This window comes from Leopardus geoffroyi, chromosome D1, assembly GCF_018350155.1.
Source record: "Leopardus geoffroyi isolate Oge1 chromosome D1, O.geoffroyi_Oge1_pat1.0, whole genome shotgun sequence".
Lineage (NCBI taxonomy): Eukaryota > Metazoa > Chordata > Mammalia > Carnivora > Felidae > Leopardus > Leopardus geoffroyi.
The window spans coordinates 48,161,822-48,178,758 of NC_059329.1; the positions used below are offsets into that span (position 1 = coordinate 48,161,822).

The following is a 16,937-nucleotide window of genomic DNA, read 5'->3' on the forward strand; positions in this document are numbered from 1 at the left end:
TATCATCTCACATTATCATAAGAAGAAGGATGAGTACAATATAATCAGTTATTTTTGAGAGACCATACTCACATAACTTTCCTTACAACATATTGTTAGAACTGTTCTTTTTTTATTATTAATTACTGTTAATCTCTTCTTGTGACTAATATAAGTTAAACATTATCATTATCATAGATATGTATGTATAGGAAAAAAAATATAGTATATATAGATACCATCCATGGTTTGGTTTGGTACCATCCATGGTTTCAGGGATCCACTGGGGATCTTGGAATGTATACCCCACAGATAAGGAAGGAATTCAGCACATCTTATAAAAGAGCTTTTGGTTGACTGAAGACCCAACTCTCTTTGACAGTAAACCTCAAGTGACTTAGAGTAAGAGAAGGGAATTCTTTTCCAAAATCTGTAAGTGTGTTGACATTCTTTGGACCATAGGTGCTCTTAGGGCAGTTCTGTCAGATCAGCTGGAAAACATTTACTGGATTGAGTCTCATCTGTCATTGGAAGGAAAATTTTCCCTGCCAACATGAGCAGTCTATTTTTTTTGCCCTCTAATAGGATGGGGAAAGCTTAACCATTATCTCTCATTGGAGGAAAGACTTGTCCCTTAAAATTGACTTTATCTTTAAAAAGCCTCACATAATAGTCTAAGCCCTAATAAGATACTTGGAATTGAAAGCACCTGGTGGTAGAATCAAAAGTGAAAATTCTTCAAAGGAGCATGGTTTAAGAGTTTGCTGTAAATCTGTCTTCCCAAGATCGATTATTACAGTTCTTCATCTAACACTGGATATTACTGCAAGAAAAACCTGGGGTTAAAAAGGAGAAGATTGCTGCACTTTAGTTTAAAGGTAGATTTAAGCCCCTCTCCCATCTCCCAGTCATTGAAATTTGAGAAAATGTGTGCTTATAAAAGAGGCCCTGGTTGCTTTAGAGTAGAACCCAGGAGTTTGAAAACTAAGGACATCTACCCTAGCATTTAGGAGTGCACTGTTTCTTCCTCACTTTGCCCTTTGTCCCAGTCCAGTCTCCAAAGAAATAAAGTGTTGCTCTTGCAAGCTGTAGATAACAATGGCTGATAATCAGAGATAAGACTTTCCTTGGACCAAAAGAAGTTGAGGAGGGGACAAAGGAGGGACACTTCTGTTTCCAGCCATCCTAACAGCTGGAAATTCTTGGAGGTTCAGAGCAGGATTCAGGCTCCAGGGACACCTGTTTGTGCCCTCAGGGCCAGCTCCGTGGTGGCCTTGCCTCTCCCCCAATGCCTGGCAGCTCCTGTATTGGCTGATTTACCTGCGAGGCTGTATATGGATCTGTCTTTCCGCGGCCACTGCCGCCAGCACGTACTGTCAAGACAGAGGGAATCCAAGCGAGGAGTGCAAATGCCGGAGCCTAGATCGGGAGGTGAGCCGCCTCCCGGAGGAGTTGACTGCGGCTTCCTTTCCTCCTGACACACATGGAGTTTGGTGACGGTGCCCAAGGACTGCAGACAGATACTTAGCGACTGGATGTGTAAGAGCCGGCTCCTGAAGGCAGCACCCGCCTCACCCGGACCTCCTGCTGGCAGGATGTAAATATACCTGCAGACCGGCCAAACAGGACTGCCTTCCCCCAACCCCCTCCTTCCTCCCACCCTCTCCCTCGGCTAACCAGCATGAGAGGAACTGAGAAAGCAACAGCCTGCAAGTGACAGCTCCAGCCGGATTCTGTTTGTCTCTGAGCCGGGGTGGGAAGTTGATTGTGCAGCAGCTTCATTGTGAATTCCTTCCATTGGCATCGCTATGTTTGCCTCTATCTGGTATGCCAAGAAGCTGGGTCGCAGGTTCGTGCACAATGCCAGGAAGGCAAAATCAGAAAAGGTATGGAATGAGTGGGGATGAAGATTACCTTTCCGATTTGCCAACTGTCTGCTCTGGACTGCTAGTCTGAGTACAGACGCAGTCTTTATTAGCTTGGGATGAGAACCTGCTTCTCACTGTGAATGTAGTCCATGCCACTTACACAAGGGGTAACTCTTGGAGCATTGCTACTTAGGGATGGAGCGTTGGGGGTTAAGCAGGATCATCCGCTATTCAGAGTATTTGGTGAAATCCTCAATTGATAGAGTGTCTGGACAGAGACTGAATATTCCTTTTTAGGGTGAAATCAATTGAGCAGCTGAAATATTTGCTTCTTCCAGGAGCTCTCTAGTAAACTTGTTGCTATACTGCATTATTTTAATTCCTACCGTGTTTGGTTCTGAAGGGGGCATTATAAATCCCTGAGCCTTCCTCCAGCACTTGTGTCCTCGGAGCACATATTTGGGACTTTCAGTAACACTGACCAGACTTCACAGGGGTGCTTGGTATCTTTTCAGATCAACCAAGCCATCATTTCAAGTGTTTACAAGAAGTAAGAATTATATTTGTAATTGGATGGTCATGGCCATTTAGAGAATGGCTTTGTATTTCTTTTATTCAGCATGACTAGTTGTTTGCTCCTAGAGAATCTCTGTGTAGATTTCCCTCATTAGTTATCTTTCTCTAAGAAAATAAAATGGCCTGGAAGTCTTAAGATGCATTACAAGCTTTTATTTCTAATCTGTCCTCTGCTTTTGGAGGCACTGACCAAACTGTCATATTAAGGACATTTGGGGTCCAATTTGATAGGTGCTGGGGAAACTTCCTTAGGTAACAAAATTTTGTGAAACTGAGATTTTTCCTTATTTCTCTGAGGATCTTTGGTCCAGTTTCCTTTCTGCCTTAAACCTCCTCGTGAGATTGACCCAGAGATGGTTTTCCTGACCAGTGGCATAGTCCTTCCTCTTAACTGCAAATGTTCCTTCACTTTGACTTGCTGTTTGTTCCTTCTGAGTGGGAATGTTGATAACATAAACAAGAATCCAGGGATAAACCGACCTGTGATTGTAGTGTGAAAAGAGAAAACATCATTGGAGTTCTGACTTTTTGGGTTGTAGCTTTTTAGAATGTCCAGATCTGACGATTGTAGAATGATGACAGACTTGTTATTTAATGGCACTTGTGGTGGGGGAGGAGGGCAACGTTAGGGTAGAATTGATCCCTTTCCTATTCTGTATATCCTAGGTAATACTATTGTAAAAATTGTCATGTACCAGCAGCTTATATATTGAACAGTTGGGTTTTGTTTTTTGCTTCTCAAGTAATTTTTAAGGAAAGAGACTTGTAAGTAGGTCTTTTATTGGAGCAAATGTTTTGAAAAAGTGCCTTCTTCTTAGGAAAATTATAGGTTGTATGGATGAGAGGACTGTCAGGACCACAAATGGCTCTGAAAGCCACAGGGAGATAATGCCTTACACCAAATTAGTATGCATAGGAAAGTTGAATCTCACGGTGGCACTTAATTCAGGCATGGGCCTAAATGTGGAGAACAGCAGTCTGAAAATACTTTGTATAGAACCTAAAGGGATGGTAATCCAACAACATAACATGGGCTTCTGCTTCCTGAGAGTGGGGAGAAGCTGGTAAAGGGCCTTTGATACCTATCTCCCTTTCATTTCTATGGTGGCTGATGCTTAGAATAGGTAAGAAGAAACTAAATATGGGGTTAAGGGTTTTAAACTATTTGTTTTTCTTACTCAGGGAGGAAAGAAATCAACATTGGAGAACTGAAGTTTTGTTCTCTGAGTGATACAGACCAAAGGAAAATGATTAACTTGAATGCCCTTGTGCTATCCAGGGGAACTAGGAGGAGTTAATTTTGAACACTAGGTGATGAAAACTAACATGAAAATAGCATCTTTTTTTTTTTTTCATGGAATTTCTATTCACAGAGTTCCTGGAGTAAATTAAAAGGTATACTGCCTTGAACAATGAAGGCCCTCAGTTGATGCATGGTGAATGGAAATACTTTATTTATTCTGTGTACTTAATTTTATTACATGCCTTATTTAAACCAACTATTGTGGATTAATATTTTGTCTAATGAGTTCAGTAATATAGTTTAACTAGGAAGGCAGTTAACAAATGACACTGCAAGCCGAATAAATTCACATAAAGTATTACTATAGCATCAGAGATCACATAATTGCAAACACAGAGGGGGTATAAAGTGCTGCTGACTATATGTTGTCATGCTTTATTGTAAAATGGAGGAAGATGAATAAAATTAGATCATTATTGAGTTTTATTTAGACAATGACTGTTATATTTAAATGTGAAAGAATTATTGATAGATTCATAGCATGTTGTTGCATTTAGGGATATAAATCTATATCACAGATAGTGATTGTGATTTTATCTTAGTATCCTCTGTAAATTTTGGCTTCTTTTTGCAATAGGTAGCATAGTTTATTTCCTCCTACTCTAATAAAACAACCTGCACCCATCATAGCCTATCAGTCCTATTTTAGCATTCAGGTATGATCTGATAAGTGTATTCCTCAAGGCTGGGGTTAATTGAAAAGCTAATTGGGAATGTGCAGGCCTAAATGCCATCCCTAAACATGCAGTATGCCTTATTCATGGTTGCCTGGTCTACTGTTTAACCTCATTCAATGCCAATAGAATTAAATAGCAACATGGAACATAATAATAAGCATAACAATAGTATTAATGAGAGTCTCTATCTATACACATTATACATCAGGTACTTTATGCATAGAGTTTCATTTAATCTTCACAGCAACCCTGTAAGGTGGAAATTGTTTTTCTTGAGTCCCAAAGAGAAAAGTAGCTATCCCAAGGTCACAAAGTTAGTAGTAAGCATCAGTACTCGAATTTGAGCCCAAGTTCACCCAAGCTATTCCAAAAATGACTCCTTGTGTCTATAGTGTTCTTTTCCATCCATCTATCATTTACCTATCTTGTCTGAATAAGGTTAATCATTCCTTCTTATCCTGTCTCCCCCTGTTTTGATATTAGAATTTGATAGTCATGAGGTTTACAGAAGCAAAGTTACCGATCCTGTAACTCAGCCCTCTTATTTCTGATAAGACTATACCTAAGCTGCCTTGAATAGATGATTGTCTATCCTGTTTTAAAGACTTTACACTCTTTGTCCTCTTTAGTTGGGTAAGTATAGCAAGCTATCATCTTGGCACCTATTATTCCTTCCAAATAGCTAGTGATTGTCATATCATCATCACCTAAACATTGGCATTTATACTCATTGCTAATCCTATTGAAACCAAAAATGTCTTTCATCAAAGAGAACCAAAATTCTTGGCAATTGTAGATGCACTTTCTTTTTAGAGTGAGTCAAAGATATTAGGTGATTCACATTGTCATTTTCCAAAAAAGAAAAGCAAAAGGCTCTTTGTTATTCTTTCATTAAAAAAAAAGTTTGTGCATACCAATAAATTCTGTGAACAAAACTACTTTAAATGTGATGATATGAAATCAAGACTACTGGGCTGAAAAAGAATACCTCCATTTGAGTAATTATTCTTTCTTTATTTTTTTGACCCTCTGTAATTAATTCAGACATTAGTGTCTTACTTTTTTGCCTTTTTGTCACATTTCAACTTAAATTGCTTAATTTAGTCCATCTCTAGATTGTATTACTCTGAAAGGGCAGCTGAAGAAACTTAAGATAAATTGAAATGCAATTTCTGGTGACATAATAATATGCAAGAGTATAAAACCTTTGAAATTGTGAACCTTCACTGCCCCATCAGCATTGCTTCTTTCATTTGTTTTTGTCTTAATTTTTATATTTATTTTTATTTTAAGTGTATACCCTGAAAAGTAGATGCATGATGCATTTAGGAAAGACTGGCATCAATATCCATCGTCTGATAGACACAACTGTGGATGAGCTTTTCAGTGATATATAACTTAGAAGAGAGGTAACTGAGACCACATAGCCTGACATTAGGCCATAAAGAATTCTTAAGGAATTCTTTAAGAATTAGCACACTGATTCTACCCTCCTTTCCATCTAAACCAAACACATTAAATCAACATAAACTAAAATGAAGGATAATCTAGTAATGGATTTGCTGGCAGTATGGCCAATGAGAGACAGTAATGTCCTGGGTGACCCTAGTATACATTAAAGGCATTGAGCTTAAGGTGAGGACCTGAGAAAGAAAATTAAATTAGTCCTGTTCTTTGCTATCCAGCCTAAAGCCACTCATTGTGGCTCCTTTGTGCCTCAGTTTTCTCTTTGTGAAATGGAAATAATACCTATGCTTTAGTAGAGCCCCAATGTCCTCAGGATACAATCCAAACCCCTTAACATGGTCTACAAGGCCAATAATGATATGGTCTCTGCTTCTACCTTTTCCACTCTACCTCGCCCCTCTTCCATGAGACTCTAATTTCTTTTTTTTAATGTTTATTTATTTTTGAGAGAGAGAGTGAGAGTGTGAGTGGGGGAGAGCCAGAGAGAGGGAAACACAGAATCAGAAGCAGGCTCCAGGCTCTGAGATGTCAGCACTGAGCCCAACGCGGGGCTCGAACTCACGGACCGTGAGATCATGACCTGAGCTGAAGTCAGACGCTTAACCGACTGAGCCACCCAGGCGCCCCTCTTCCATGACACTCTAAATCCAGCATTCTGTGCTACTTTCAAATCCCATGCTTTTTCTAGCTTCCAGGGTTTTTCTTACCAATTTGGTTGACTAGCAAACCACAAGCAAGCCATACCCCTCACTAATTGCTTGTCAACCTTAAGTGACATCACCATCATTAGGAAACCTTCCCTGGTCCCTATAAGCGCAGGATGGGTCCTCCATTGGCTCCCACAGAAGGTTGTACATTGGCTGTAATCATGTTTACTTCCCTGTATTCCTCATTAGAATGTTGACTCTGTAAATGAAGGACTGTTCAATCTTGTTCACCTTATTTCAAGGCCTAAAAGAATGCCTGGAATATGGTTATCTCTCATACTGTTTCATTGACTAGCATGTCGTCAGTTGCAAGGTGCTCCATTATTTCATGAACTATTAAGGGGAAAAAATATTTTCAATGGAACTATAACAAATCATCAATTGCAAGATGCATCTTGATTTCAGAGATGTTCAAAATATAAAAAGAAAAGTTTATTTTTAAAATCAATGAAGTATGGCATCGCTGAAAGAATGAATAATGAATGGGCTTATTTCGAGGATAAATGGGTTAATATAAATAAAGTGTTTAAGGATACAGTTGCTACCAGATCACTTTTATGTCTTTGCAAATCATAACAATACTTTGCAAAGGGAAATTTGATAGTCCTAAAATATGTTACATATTTTATTCTGTGCGGATCAGACTAAACTTGTATCATATGTCCTGTTTTGGATTTAGGAAGGTAAATGAATAGAGGGAAAATGGAAATGAAGGTTTTAGAAGAAATAGATTGAAAGCTATCAAACTGGGGCCATTTAGATTGCAGAAGAGAAAGCTTACAGAGCCTCCTGGTCTCTCACTATATATTTATATGTCTAAACAATGATAGTTAACTTTTACTCAATTGTTTTTATGAGCTAAAAACTATGCTAATATGAGGATCTAGTGAGATAGTTACCATTATTAGAGCAAAAACACGTCATCATTAGGTGGCTGGGATTAGACACCATATCTGACTCTAGAGCTCAGGTTCTTAACTAGTAAACGATGCTCTGTATGTATGTGTATATATGTGTGCATATGCTGTATGTTATACTATATATATGGTGCATGTTTACATTGAGCCAGATATCAAGTTTATTTTTCCCCATAAAAGATAAATATAAAAGTTAAATGTAAAATCAAAAATTTAGCTTTAGCATAAGAAGCAACATCCTGATGTTGAAGACTCTCCAATCCCCAGGGAATGATAGAATCTTCCTATGTCTATTTTTGCCCCATGGCAGATTGAAGAGTAGCCCGACCCAGAGAGAGATGGACAGATTGTCCTCTCAGGTCCCTTTCTTAGAGCCTTCTGAGTCTTTGAGAGCTCATCGGTCGTGAGCAGCAGCATGACTCAGCGCCAGTGTCTGCAGGCTGTGGTGACAGAGAGGACAGGTGTTTGTCCACACAAAATGCTGCCTTGCAGTTCTCCCTTGTCACCTGGCAGGTGAATCAAGCAACCAAATGGATGGTAGCACCTGTTCTGAAGTCCCAGCACTGCTACTCACCCTGGAAGAGCACAAAGTACAGCTGCTAGCAATACAAGGAGGGAGACAGAAGGGAAAGGATATGATAAGAAAAATGGCTACAATGAAGGAGGGGGAGATAGGCTAGAGAAGAAGTTAGCAGGTCACAAAACCACTGTAAAATTGTTATTAATAATAGTAATGCCTTGCACAGTGACATGCACTTTACATTCATTGTCTCATTTAATCCCCACTACAACCTTCTGTGGTAATCTTATTTTAGCTCCCATTATATAAAGAAACTGAGGTATAAGATTTTACAGAATTTGTCCAAAGTCATAAATAGTGGAACCAGCTTTCAGAGCCAGATCTGGCTGAATCCAGAGCTTGTCTCCCTAACTATTCATGTGCTCTTTAAACTTTTCTTGGAGTGGGTGAGCCAACGATGTAGAGAAGGGACAGACCAACACAGTGCTGTCTTTTCATCTACCTGTGCCTTATCACTCTTGAATAGCTATGTGGCTGGAAGTTTCTCATTGGGGGTCCTCTAGGAACCAAATATCCAGGTAGTCTACCTTCAGTACAGTTCACAGAACTTTAGTTGCAAAATGGCTTTGGTTTTGTTTTGTTTTGTCTTCAGTGTCCTTTAGAACGGTATTTCTCTACCTGGTACCATTCAATGGCGTGACATCGAATGGTGAAGATGGAAGTGGGAGCTCTCCCATCTGACAAGATTAGCTCAACCATGGTGATTCTTGTAGAGATAAATTGATCATCAGATAAAGTATATATCTCATTTACTTATGTATATTTGGGGGGTTAATAGAGAAAACATGCCACTTTAAATAATGCCTTGTAGTATTCACTAATTTTATCTGAGTTAGTTTTGTTTCCCCAAATAAATTACAAGAAATTTTTATTAAATTATTAAACCATTGTAGATTCTGTCTCATTTCACCAGGACACCTAGCACATAGTAGACCCTAAATAAACCCTGGTTGAATGATTGAATTGGATGGAGAACTCTGAGCTGTGTGGGAATAAAGACTGGATTAGGGGTCAGTAGGCCTTGTGTCAACTGCTCTGTCCCAACCACTTGTGCTAACCACTTGTGCTACTCGGTTAAATCTTTTAATCTCTCCGGGTTCTTGGTCTGCAATCAGATTCCTTTCAATTCTAACATTCTCTGCTTCTAATCAAGATTTGCTGTAAGTCTGCTGAGTCCTTAGAGGGAAGGATTTGATCTTACTTCTCTTTATGCTCCCCACATCTAGAAGAATGCCTAGCATTAAGAAAAATTAAGAAAATTTACGTCAAATGAATATACACAACAGACCTGGAATGTCTTTAGTATTGGTAAGAAGAATACAGTAGAAAACTTACCTGTCTTCAAACTTGAAGCAAGATTAGAGACCCTCAGGGGCTTTTCTTTGTTAAGGAAATATGAGGGAGTTTATAGCTCTAGGGTAGGAGGCTGCAATACTCTTTCTTTCCCACTCTCCATGCCACTAATACTGAAGTGAAACAAACAGTAACCAGCAGAATACCAGTGTTCTCTTCAACTACCAACAAGGATATGTCAAACTGTAAAATTTCCCAGCTGTTTTGTCCCACATGCCAGAAAATTACAGGCTTATATTTGAGCATGAAATGTTTGTTTCTTGAACCTTCTCAAATCTGAAAATTCTAGTTATGTAGGGAATCCCCACCCCACTTGCTGCGCACTGAATTGTGTCTCCCCACCCCAAATTCATATATTGAAGCCCTACCCCCCAATGTGATTGTATGTTGAGATGTGGAAAAGGCCTTTTAGGTGATAACTAAGGTTACATGAGATGGTAATAGTAAAGTCCTAATCTGATAGGATTGGTGGATTTGTAAGATTTCTCTCTTCCTCTTTGTATCTCTGCCTTTCTTTCTCTATCCTTCCTCCCTTCTACCCTCTCTTACTCTCTCTCCCTTTCTATGTTTCCCCCTCCCTCATTCACTCTCACTCTCCCCACTTCCCCACCACCTGCCATGTGAGGACACAGTGAGAAGGTGGCAGTCTGCAAGCCAAGAGGAGAGCTCTCACCAGAAACCAATCCCTGGAGGAACCTTGTTCTTGGGATTTCTCATTCACCAGAACTGTAGGGAAATCATTTCTGTTATAACATACCTAGTCTATGATATTTTGTTATGGCAGTTTGAAGACACTAATATACCATGATGCCATGATGGCAATGTATGGTGATGTTCAATGTTTAGTGCCTAGGGTCAGGATTTCATTGCTAGGGAGAAATGTATAACCAACTAAGTATTCTTTTCATTCAGACCATGTAAGTTCTAATAAACACACAGCCTTTGCAGGGTCATTATTATCTCCTCGTGTGAGATAGGAGAGGTTATTAAAATTAGTTAATTATTAAAAGGAAGGAGGGAAGAAGTAAATGGTGGGGCTCCAGGGTGGCTTAGTCGGTTAAGCATCCAACTCGATTTTGGCTCAGATCGTGATTTCATGGTTCATGAGACCATGCTCCACATTGGACTCTGCACTGAGCGTGGAGACTGCCTTATATTCTCTCCCTTTTCTTCTTTCTCTGCCCCTTCCCCTTCTCACACTCTCTCTAAAAATAGAATAAAATAATAATAATAACAATAATAATAATAATAATAATAATAATAATAATTTTAAAAAAGGTAAAAGGGAGGAATGAGTTGCTTTTGAAGGATCACTGTTCTTGTCTTCATATTCTGTTGTCTGATCAACAGAGCAAGAGAAGTGAAAGCTAACTATTCACCCAGCATATTGGATACAATTTAAAAAAATCAAAGTTCGTCAAATACAGTTCTTCCCTTTCACACCTACTTGTTACTCTAGGTCATTCTGATTCACAAACAGAAATTATTTGCTTTCTATACCATCCACTCCACAGTTCCTCAACATTGACTCTGGAAGAAAGTTTGTACTATGAAGAGGGCATCCAATTTTTCGCCAGCCTTTACAGCAAGGTGTGATGAAATGAACGTTGTCTGAGACAGAAGTCAGTGTCATTGGTGTTCACTTTCATACCAGTATCAAAGTGTGCCATTTGACATGAGAAATTTTTGTGTCTCCCTCTCACAGAGAAACTAATCTGCTGAGAGGAAAAAGTGTATTACATGTGGGGGATTTGGAGAGGGCTGGTGGTTTGGAAGGTAAAAGAGAATAATAAAAATATTTTTTCTTCTTCTCTGAATATCAACCTGGCCTAGGACTTATTTTCATTTCATTTTTTTTTTCTTAAACACCTTGGATAAATCCTTTGTCACCTTTATTGACCCCTTTTCTTTATACATTTTGTGAATGCTTTTGTTGACACACCCAAGAACAACAGTATGGCAGTGGAAGCCTACAGCCTTAACTTCAAATTTGACCTAACATTTCATGGATTGGGTCACCTTGAGCATGTAACTGCATCGTATTAATTATTAATGTTCTCATATATTTTTTTTTGTAAAATATTTTTTAATGTTTATTCTTGAGAGAAAGAGAGAGAGACAGAGTGAGAATGGGGGGAGGAGCAGAGAGAGAGAGGGAGGCACAGAATCTGAAATAGGCTCCAGGCTCTGAGCTGTCAGCACAGAGCCTGATGTGGGGCTTGAACCCACAGGCTGTGAGATCATGACCTGAGCCCAAGTCAGATGATTAAACGACTGAGCCACCCAGGCTCCCCAAAGTTCTCATATATTTAAAATTGTGATAACCATCCTTGCATAGTTTTTTGATGCAGTTAAAAACTGCACATAAAGCATCTGGTCCATTGTAGAACACTTAATATTTCCTTCTTTCCTCTCTCCCTCCCTCTCTCCTTTCCTTAGTCTATTCATTTTCATACTTTGCATAGTTCCAGAAGGGATGCAAAGCAAATTCTGGTAACTCCTTCATTAGTGATACCTCTTTCTCTATTACTCCCTTGGGCTTCAGAATAGACTTGCCCTCCCATCCTAGTTTTATAGAATAAGGAGATGTGTAATTATATCATTGTTGCTGGTTAGAGGAGAAAAATTACTGAGTAGAACAACTTAACAAGTGAAAATGGTCAGTACACAGACTATGGGAGAATTATAGGTTTTTATTTCCTTTTTAATAAGTAAATTCCAGATCATTCCCATAAAAAGTCTCCCTCACCCCTGCCCCATCTCCCACCCTTCTCTCACTTCCCTTCTCTCAAAACACACCGTGCAGTTTTTGAGAGTGATTCTGTATGTTTGGTGAAGGTCAGTCAGGACACATTAGTTCTTATTTGAAGTGAAGTGGTATGTGCTGAATGACTCAAGATGCTCATCTCCCAGCTGGGGAATGCATCCTATCACCTCTGTAGCTTTATTTCAGGTCTTAGAAAAAAGGGAGAGGACAAGCTCCGTGTATTGAATTTCAGAACCAGAAAGAACCTTCCTTTTGTAAATGTTAATAGTAACATTAATGAACACTTATTGAGAGTCTTTACCATGGGCCAGTCACTATTCTCTGATTTTACATGTTCTAACCGCTAATCCTCACAATAATCCTATGTGCTAAGTACTATTACATCTTCATTTTTATACCTGAGGCACAGAAAAGTCAACTAACGTGCCCAGAGATGCACAATTAGCACTATTGTTGGAGGCAGGATTTGAACCCATGCCACCTAGATCTGAACCCACATTCCTAACTACAGTGCTGCATTATTCCCTATGTCTTTCAAGTGAGCAAACTGAGCCCCCAGGAAACACGAGGTTTGGGAAGGTTCTTGCCCAGTGTGGTTGGCAGCCAAGCTTTTGGTATTTGAATTCAGATCTTCCAAATACCAGTCCATCCCTTTCTCTGGCCAGAGATTTAGTGGTTCCACACATCACTGAGATGAATGCCCCCACATTTATTTCCTATGACCAAATCTCAAGGAATTTTAAGCACTACCCTTTTAAGTCTGAAATAAATAGAAACTGATAGTTTCCTTCCATTTCACCAAAAGTATTGGTTGTATTCATGTGTTTGGATGGTTGTATTAATAACCTATGATGATATTTTCAGTAAATAATTGATCTAAATTCACTGTGACTTCTGAGCCCTCCTTCCATTAAAAAAAAGAAAAAAGTTATTCAACAGGATGGCATTTGAGAAACAATTCCACACCAGTGGTTGCATTAATTGCTACTTTGAATGTTCCTGCTGTGAAATGAATGGAGCCACTTTGGATCTATTTCTTAGAAATAACCATCTTTATTACCTCTGCTCTAGGATGCTCAGTTTTGAGATTTTCAGAGGCAAATGTCTTCACTAATCTGTTTCTATTTTCCGTTTTCATTCCGTAAGTAATCCTTTTCATTGTTATCACCATTTTTAATGTTCTCAGATTTAATTTATGGAAGGTATGGGATGTTATAGGACGTTTTTGCCTCTTGCGCTCTCAGCATATAACATTCTGTTAACTCCCCAAGTGTAACATTTTGAATATCATGTTTAATTCAAATATGATCCATTATTTTATTAAAGTTTTTCCCCTTGCATATCTCTAGAATTTGCAAGAGCTTTATGGAAATGGCTTATGTGATACACAAATAAGAATTTCTTTTAGTATCAGTAATTTCTCCAGTATTTTGAGAAAAACAGGATGAAATGTAGCATAGTGAAACAGTGCTTGTTGGCAGTTAGGAACTACAGCATGCCTTTTAGAAAACAGATTTAAATACCTTGCAGATTAATTTATGTTTTTGTCTCCTATTTCTCTCAATTCACCTGTCTGGTATTCTTGAGCAGTTTCAAAATCATATTATTTCCATGTTTCCAGGTTGACTGCAGGCTGGCCATAGGAAAATAAAATTCAAAAAACTAAGTGAGTTAGCTATGGCCTCTTAAGTCCATTAAGAATCTAACAAATACTTCATTTGCCCCTTGGTGTGGAACAAAGACTTATCTGCATACTACTGCTACTGCTGCTTCTACCTCTACTACTTCTGCTACTGCTCTGGGATTTATAAAGGATACGGAATGATGAAGCCATGGTCGCTATGCTGAGGAAGTTCAGGTATAGATTAGGAAGAAAAGAAACATTTACACTGCAAACTCTTAGGTGTGCTTTAGCAGTATAAGTAACACTTTTATTTCTTCTGCCTTGCCAGACCCTCTGTGATTTTTTGCTGAATCTTATCATTCTAGAGCTGTGGGATCATGCCTGATTGCAAACCACCTGGCATGTCTCTCATTCACTGAGCTCCACTCTCCATGATTAGAATAAAGCCCACATGGTCTGACTGTGCTCTTAGTTAGTACACGTGGATATGCATAGTGCCCCTGTAGGGAAAAAAAAAATGTCTTAAATTAAAGCAAACTTTCTTATTTTTAATATTTCTCTTAAGATATATCAAAATAAAATAGTCAAATATTTCAGAACACTATGTCTGAATCCAGTGTTCTTGGGTTCAAATCCTAGCGCCACTGCTGACTGTGGGACCTTGAGCAAATTACTGAACTTTCTGGGCTTGAGTGTCTTAATCCATAAAATGAGAATAATAGTACCTCTCTTGTAGAGTTGTTATGAGGACTGAGTGAGGATATATTTGTGATAGAACAGGCATTATCTAAGTGCTTTTAAATAAATACAGTGGGACATGTCATTTAAATGGAGATTTGGGGGCCAGTGTGGTTGTGTGGAATCTCTCAATGAGTGGCTAATTCTTTCATACTCTGATGATGATTTTGACTTATAGTATGACTGCTCTGAACTGCTTCATAATCCTGTTCTCTCCACTGCTGGCATGAATGGACATGCAAACATCTGCCCCAATACAACAACCCTGAGCTTTACTGAAGGTGCTTTGAGAAGGTGGCTGTGAGGTGCAGCCTGATTTAGGCTGTTGCTCTTGCCAGAGATGCTAGGATTACTGCCATGTGGTTGTTGAGTCATTAATTTGAAAAGCATCTACTCAAGAGTGTCTGCCTTGATATCTACCCAAGAGAACATCCTCTGAGGAGGTAGGGCAAGGGCCTCTAATTAGTATAATGAACTTCTGTCTTCCCAAAGCACCAGCTCTGCTTTTGGAAAGGAATCAATATTCATCATCACTATTTGTTGCTCAGTCATACAGATACTTCCATGTGTTTCTGAGCAATTAGGGACTGTTCAATGGATGTGAGGACATTCAAATACCAGGAGATGGCTTACTTTTACATTTTTAATTAACATTCTATGTTCTAGAATGCATATTACCTCTTTTCCATATCATACCTCTTTATAATTTATATAGTTTAATCACTTGTTGAGCAAATACCTTGTCTTTCTGAAATAGAACTATCTCTGTTCCTTTACAGAAAATAGATACTAACTTCGAATGATTGGCAGAAGAAATCTTGACAGTCCATAGTTTATTCATTTGATAGGTGCCTAACAATATGCTAGAAAGCTGGGGTGTTATGATGAAGGTGGCCTATTTAGTACTCAAGGAATATATTGTATACTGGATGAGGGAGAAATAATCGAACCTGAATATAGTCTAATTGTGATAAATAGAATATAAAATTTACCATTTTAATCACTTTTCTTTTAGGTTTATAAAGAGTGGTATTGAATACATTTACAATGTTATGCAACTATCACCAGTATCCATTTCCAGAATTTTTATCATCCCAAACAGAAACTCTATATCCATCTGAATATGGTGTTAGTATAAACTCTTTCAGACTTTCCCCATTTGATCTTCCTACAATATCCACTGATTAAATTACAATAGTTCCATCTACCTGTTAAAGCTATTCTAAGAATGTTTCAGAAATACTTACAAATGCTTGAACTTCCATTATTTCTTTGATAAGACTTTATAATGTCCCAAGTAATGATGTTAAGCATTTTGCTCAAGTAATGCAATTTAATTTTGGCTGCGTACCTTTAGCTTTAAGATTAGTAATTAAATATTTAGTTATGTAGTAAATTAGCTATGCCACGTGATCACTGGAAAGTAGGTACTCCATTTACTGCAGCATAAATGTTTTACAAGGTATTGTAATGTAACTAGTAAATTAATAATGACAATTTAGGTTTTAGCTAATTAAACTCTTCCTTAGCACTTATTAATTTGAGGGCCTGAAGTAAAACAACTTTGACAGTGATAACCACTGTTGCAATGGTAACTGCACCAACCAAGGATAAAATTGGGCACATAGAATGTATGTAACTTGGTTGTAAAGATAAAAAGTCAGTTTTCAACAATATCCCTTTTTAGATTTTATTGGCAAATCTAAACAGATTACTTGAAGAGAGAGACCTTGTCATCAGCTTCATACCCTTATTCAGTTAAAACATTTTTTAATGAGAATTGACAAAATTGCAATAGCAAACACTTAGGCACTCGTGCCCAGAATCGAGCTAGATCTATTGAAACAGCGTAATAGAACACAAAGAATTCAGTTTCAAATCATAGATTATTATGGCTGGAAGCTAAAACATTAATATCTAATAATAAAAATAATTGCTGATGATAATGGGTAATATATAAAACCCTTTTTATAGATGAAGAAATGAAGGCCCAGAAATATTTGGCTTCATATATCCAATATTTAGCTTCATTAATTTAGCTCATTCATAACATTGGTCTTTATTTTATATAATAGAAACCACATATAAGGGAAATGTGAAAAACATGTCAAAGAAGGTATGTCTATGTATAGTCCCTCAATCTTTAGTTTATGTGGAAAAACATTTTTTGGTGGAAGAAGCATCAGCTTTAGAGTCTAGAGGACTTGCAGTTGAGTCAACTAGCTGGCAAAGTTATTTAACTTCTTTGGGACTCAATGTTTCCATTTGTAAAATAGGGATAAAAGTGATGAATTGCTAGCATAGCAGTGCGGTAGACAGTAGGTGTTCCAAAAGTCAATTCATTTATTCCCTCTCAGAAATAGCAATTGGAATTCTCATTT

General features: G+C 38.2%; 1 protein-coding gene across 21 annotated transcripts in view; it reads left to right on the top strand.

Moving 5' to 3' along the window:
- The window catches only part of DLG2 (discs large MAGUK scaffold protein 2), a 2,060,218-nt gene that overhangs the window by 1,160,626 nt on the left and 882,655 nt on the right, over nt 1-16,937 (top strand). Inside the window, exon 1 of one of the 21 annotated variants that reach the window (XM_045483794.1) lies at nt 1,347-1,865. The exons of 19 other annotated variants lie outside the window; for them this stretch is intronic. In XM_045483794.1, the coding sequence (XP_045339750.1) occupies nt 1,788-1,865 (78 nt within the window). In that variant the 5' untranslated portion in view covers nt 1,347-1,787. Of the gene's footprint in view, nt 1-1,346; nt 1,866-16,937 lie in introns of those variants that run through there. One more of the 21 variants, XM_045483801.1, reaches the window with a different exon arrangement.